Below are 6,130 nucleotides of genomic sequence, written 5' to 3' on the forward strand. Positions count from 1 at the left end.
TGTTAACACACACCTCACTCCACTTCTGTGATTAACAATTTTTTTTGCTTCGAGTAATTTTTGACTAGAGTTCAATAAATATGTGCAAACTCTGAGGAGCAAGTGTCGTGTAGACCTTGAATATCTATCTCTCATCATTATACGATTCTATGATCACTCCTTGATTTGTCAGATATTAAGTCATTTATTTAAACTCTGGTCAATGGTCAGCCTCTGATCGAAGTCCGAGTTAAAATAAATATTTTGGTCAAGATAATATTAGATTTAATTATCAAACGGTAGAAAAACCATTTGAATTCCTGAGTGGAGAAAAACACGGTAATTATTTGTGTTTTATTGGTAAATGGTGCATAGTTGTTCAGATTCACACGCCACTCATTATTACCTCTCCACTACCATATTTTTTTACCGTTCAGAACTTGCCACGTGCCCCACTAACGCAGAAATCAAAATTTTATATATACACTCGTATATATATCGATTTTGAATCTTTTTACTCTTCACTATTCACACACGATTTTTACTCTCTCTCTCAAACTCTTTTCTCATTTTCTCTCAAACATTTTGTCAAACACCATACCTGCATAACCTCAAACTCTAATTTTTTTTCAGAAATCATGTCAACAACTGCTTTCGAGTTCAATGGAGCAAAATTTGTCACCAACAACTACTCAGCCATTCTAGATAACGATGAAGCACCCAAGGAGTTTCATCTTATTCAAGATTTCTTGGCTCACAGTGAGCTGATGTATGCACTGACTCAGCCAGAACTAATATCTCCTTCTCAAGTTCTCACTTTCTGGAGGACAGCAAATTACGATGATGGAGGGGAAAAAGGTACTCCATCTCTGACCTGCGATTATGAGGGTCAAGAGTATGTTGTTTCACCAGCGACTATCAGGAAGGCTCTTCATCTTCCTGAAGAGAAGAAATATGATGCTTCAGTACCAACTCAGACTTTGCGTGATATGATGATCTTTCTCGGGTATTCTGCAAGCACAGACAAAATGGGGGAACTTAAGCGTCCACACCTCTGCAAGGAGTGGAGCTTCTTCTATGACTGCATAACCAGAGCTTTTGGTAACAAATGCAGCAACTTTGATGCCATTCCCATCTTCAGCCAGCAGATTGGGTATTTTCTAATCCACAATCTCAAATTTGATATTGCCACATCTATCTTGAGATTTATTGGTGATAGGAGAAAAGAAAATATGAATATTGTCTATTATTCAAGATTTTGTCAGCTCATATTTTCTTACTGCTTCCCTGATGTGCCCCTTCCTGATGATGGAAATGAACTCCCATTTAAAATCACCAAAAGAGCTTTTACTGATCTAATTAAAAAGGATAGTAAAAAGAATACTGTGCCTGTATTTGCTATTCCTGTGACTGTACAGGATAAACTGAAGATAGCTTTACCAGACAAATATGAAGCCTTATTCTCTGATGAGAATATCCCACAGCCTCCATCTCCTGCTCATGACCCAATAGCAACTTCTGATCCCAAACCACCCTCTGTTTCCTCTCAACAAGAGCCAGTTGAAAAATCTTCATCAAAGAGGATACTCAGATCCACCAAATCTCCAACTAAACCTTCTCCTCCTCCCAGAAAAAGAAGATTCCTTCAGAAAATTTCAGACTCTGAATCAGAAGAAGACATTCCTCCTCCTCACCCAGCAAAGAGGCTGAGAAAGAAAATACAGCCAACCTCTATTACTGATCTGACTGTGGAACCACCACAGTCAGAGGATCCTGAACAACCCTTGATTACATTCTCTGATCACTCTGTAGAGCCACTTTTGATTGAACCCATTTCTGCAATGCCACTTGATATTGCTGCAGCTGACCAACAAATGTCAGAGTCAACCTCTGATCACAATGATCAGACTGAAAAGACAACGTCTGTTGAAGAGAAAATTGCAGCTGATACTGAAATATCAGAAAAACCATCTGATGCACCTGGTCAATCAGAGGATGCACAAATAGAAATGGTCCTTCAGCTAATTCAAGATTCTTTAGTTCAACCTGATGATATTGTTGCAGCTCCTGCTCAGCAAATTCAAATGGCAGAAAACTCTGAGGCAGCTACTGAAGCTCTAGAGTCACATACTCTGAGTGTTTTTCTTGCAGACATTGATGATGATGAAGGCACAGAAGTCACATCAACCCCTATAATCTCTGAGCCAGTCAGAGAAACTACACCTGAAAGGGTTGATTCCCCAGTTATAATACTGTCACCAGTTAGGGAATTCACTCCCTTTATAGCTCCTGAAGTTCCAAGCTCTCCAATTCCGTTTTCTGAGCCTGCTAGAAGAACAATTTGTCACTTGTCCTATCATCACAAGATGTGCAGAACCACATCACCTTCTGTGGAAGATAGACTTATCTCTATTGAAGCTACTCAGGCTTCAATGAATCATACTCTGGCAGATTTGAGTGCTTCTGTGGCACAGCTGGTCCAGGTTCTCACCTCTGCTGATGTCAAAAAGGGGGAGAAAACATCCAAAGACAAATGCACACCTGATCAGCAATTAAAAAGGAAAAAGCCTGATGATGATGAGGAAGAAAAAGGGGAAATGAACAAACAGCAAAAGCTGAAGCTGCTGCAGAGTAAAGAAACAAAGAAGAACATTAGAGAAGTAGCAAGCTCTGAGAGACCAAGCTCTGAGAGACCAAGCTCTGAGAGACCAAGCTCTGAGAGACCACCCAGAGAATCTCAAAAACACAAATCTATGGGATTGACTGTTGTAACTCAAGCTCAAAGCATAAGCAAAGCAGTCAGAGATTCAAATGCTATATCTAAAGAGATAGATCTTGTGAACTCTGAAGTGGAGAAGAAGAAAGAAAAATTGGTTGTTGAAGCTGATAAGCTGATTGAAGCTGGAGACCCTGAGTCTCAGAAATTTTGTCAAACTCTGAAGTTCAGAGGCAAAGAAACCACTCTCTTTTATAAATCTCCTTCCTTGCAAGCAATTGATGAAGCCATGGCAAGGAAAATCTTTGAAAAAGAAAATCCAGGAGTGGATATTGAAGCCATCAGACTTGAAGAAGAAAGATTGGCTGCTGAGAAGAAGAAGATCAGCAAGACAAAGTCTGATGAGCAAAGACAGATTACTGATTCCTCTCAGAAACAGAAAATTCCAAAACAAAAGGGAATAGTAATCAGTGAAGTAAACTACACTGATATCAACAGACCAAGAACTAGATCTCAGACTCAATCTGAATCTGATATAGCAGATAAAGGAAAGAAACCTGTTGATGGAGTTCCTTCAGCTCCTCCTGTGATAAAGAAGTCAATGATCAAGATAGCATCAGAGAATCCTTCTAAGAGGATGTTAGAGCTGAGCAGAAATGCAAATATAATCACTGATGTATCTGATCAAGCTATAGAAAGAGAAGCTGGGTTGATCAGAAGAAGAAAAGGTGAAAGCAAGCCAATATCTGATATAGCTTTAACCTCTGACAATGCTCAAGTTAAAGTTTCAGTTGAAGAAGAAGAGAAAGTTGAAGACACTAAAGCCTCTTGGTTAAAGTTAAATTCTGAGAAGACTCAAGGTCAGAAGAAGAAAAAGAGTTTATATGGGAGTCTTGGTACAAATTTATACAAGGAAAGCTCAATGCTCACCAGAGTAAGAACTCATGGCACCAGAGGGAAAGAAGCTTATGACACAACTGGTCTTGGTCACAGAAAAGAAAAGATTCAAACAGGCTCAGCAACTACTTTCAGAGATCCTTATCCTCTGACTGAAAAAGTAGGAGAAGCTGTTACACAGAAGGATCTTGACAAAGTTGAGTCAGTACAGATTCTGATGGACACTCATGATGGGCCAGAAGATAAAGAAAAGATTGCTATATTTCTAGAATCTGGCAGAGTGTATAGAATATCAGAAGCTGATTTATTGCTGAAATCTCTGAGAGAGCTGGAACATTTTCACTATATGTTGGAGATCAAGAATGAAGCAACTCAGAGGTGGTCAGATCTGATGAAGAAAACAATTAGTGAAAAGAGAAGATTCTATGGAATAAAGTCTGATGATGAATATATTCCACAAATAGCTCAAGATGATGGTTCTGAAATCAGCATGGAAAAGAATAGTTCTGTGATGGAGACTATTGCAAACACCAGAATCTTGGGTTATAATAATGAAGCAGACAGGCCTAGAGTCATTCAGCTTGGAGAAGCAATGAAGAGAAGCAAAGCAAATGCTTTGAGATCAGCTATATACCAGACAGGAGATGAAGATGAAGAATTAAAGACTGTCAAAGCTCAAATGATACAAACTCTGAAACAAATTGAAGAAGATCTGATTACCAAGTTTGTTAAGGAGAGCTATGGGTATAGACTGATTGGATAGTTAGTTCTGCTATGATCTGTAAGTTGTAATTAGTTCTGCCTATTCTGTAAGTGTTGATTTATTTATGCAGATTAATTACTTCATGCATTTGTCCTTGATTGTTTTTGACATCATCAGTAAATATATAGAACTTGTTCATTCTGTCTAATGCACAAGTTGGGGGAGATTGTTACATATTTGATGATGTCACAGGTATCTAACTTGTTTAGTGTGCAGAAGCAAATATCAGAGTTTAGCTGGAAATCAGAGTTTAACGACTGACAGCTGGATCAGAGTTTAAGCGATGATCAGAGTTTGCAGGCGGCTGATTTTCAGGAGCATATCTGACTAAGTAAGGAAGATAAAGATCAAGAGAGATTGTGCAGATCAGGACAGCAGAAGGATAGCTACTGATTAGATTATTTTAGGAAGCAGATAATTATAAATCAATCAGTAGATATCATGTAACTGTGTATATAAACACAGCTTAGGGTTTACTCTAGAAGAGTTATCAATTGAATATCATTCGTGTAACCTAGCAGCTCTTAGTGATAAATTATAAATCACTAAGAGATTATTTGTAAGCTACTGTGACTTGTGAATAAGAGTTTAGTTGAATTATTCTCTTATACTGGTGTTTTGTTCTTGATTGTGTTCACTATATTATCTTATATAGTGAGTTTATTCGGCCTAACATTGTAAAGCTTTCAAGTTGTTCGTAACTTGCTTGATCGTTATATCCACAGTTTTCTGTGCTTTGATAACCCGGTTGTTTTAATCACTAAATCTAGAATATACCCTGTCAAATTTATTCTACGAACTTTAGTGGACATTAAAACTGAACCATTTTAATTATATAACGACGTCAAACATTGTTATATTAATTAATTATAATCTGATTAACAAATCATATTCAATCAGATTCACTTCCGCGACGATTTGGTACTGATTGTATTCAACCCCCCCCCCTTCTACAATCATATCTGGACCTAACAGTTCAGCTGGACAAAAGAAGGTATTCTACTATGCTTAATTGCACTGAATGTCTGTGATCTAGTACTATCTTTGTTATTCAGCACCAATGAATGCGCCGTGCTTTGTTCAACGCTACTATTCTTTTCTCTTTCGTATCCTCTTCCAATAGGAGTATTCGAGGGAATATACTCTTCATAAACTGAATGTGCATACTGATTCACAGAGTGCTGACCATCACTCGACATATTCTCGAATGTTAAATTTGAGTTGTATTTCCAAGCAACATAAGGCGTATGACAATTTTCTGAGAGTAATGTTTAAAAATCAGCGATTCAGATTACAATGCAGAAGAACTGTCAATGCTGTGCAAAATATTAGAATACATCACATTCATAATTTAAATCATGAGTATTTAACATTTGTTTGTATCACCATTCTTATTAAAACCGTGATAAGCTCCATTACCCGAAGCTAGCAAATTAGATCCTGTACGCAAAATAACTACCACATAAGACAGAACTTGGAAAATCATCAAGTTAGCAGAAGAAAAATATTCTTTTCATTAATACCAGGCATTTGTTGTGCAGTAGAGGTGCAAGTAGCATTCTGATGGCGAGAAATTCCAACGTAACCTTGTTGACCTTGTGTATTAATGCATCGGGCACGCAGAAACGCTTGGAGGCCAGATTCCTCGCCTCGCCGTCTGAGCACTGAACAATTTTAATTAGACAGACAACGATTAGAATAGAAGAGCAAGCTTGAGATAAACGACTCTATCGATGAGGAGTACGATGGAAAGCAATGTACCTACACCGGAGGTC

The 6,130-nt window shown here is 38.0% G+C and overlaps 1 protein-coding gene across 1 annotated transcript; it reads left to right on the forward strand.

The window, feature by feature from the left end:
• Positions 1-746: 746 nt before the first annotated feature.
• LOC135147230 (uncharacterized) lies at positions 747-4,430 on the forward strand. Its single transcript, XM_064080106.1, has 4 exons — positions 747-944; positions 1,398-2,462; positions 2,610-2,928; positions 4,426-4,430. Exons 1-4 carry the CDS (start codon positions 747-749, stop codon positions 4,428-4,430), a joined length of 1,587 nt encoding a protein of 528 aa, XP_063936176.1.
• Positions 4,431-6,130: the final 1,700 nt, after the last annotated feature.

This window comes from Daucus carota, chromosome 6, assembly GCF_001625215.2.
Source record: "Daucus carota subsp. sativus chromosome 6, DH1 v3.0, whole genome shotgun sequence".
In the NCBI taxonomy this organism is placed as follows: domain Eukaryota; kingdom Viridiplantae; phylum Streptophyta; class Magnoliopsida; order Apiales; family Apiaceae; genus Daucus; species Daucus carota.

Excerpts from the sequence above, each read along its gene's own strand:
- LOC135147230 (XM_064080106.1), top strand. The coding sequence starts at position 747 with ATGTATGCACTGACTCAGCCAGAACTAATATCTCCTTCTCAAGTTCTC. Across the intron at positions 945-1,397 it reads AGAAGAAATATGATGCTTCA|GATAAACTGAAGATAGCTTT; the intron begins GTACCAACTCAG and ends GTGACTGTACAG. Across the intron at positions 2,463-2,609 it reads CTGTGGCACAGCTGGTCCAG|AGTAAAGAAACAAAGAAGAA; the intron begins GTTCTCACCTCT and ends AAGCTGCTGCAG.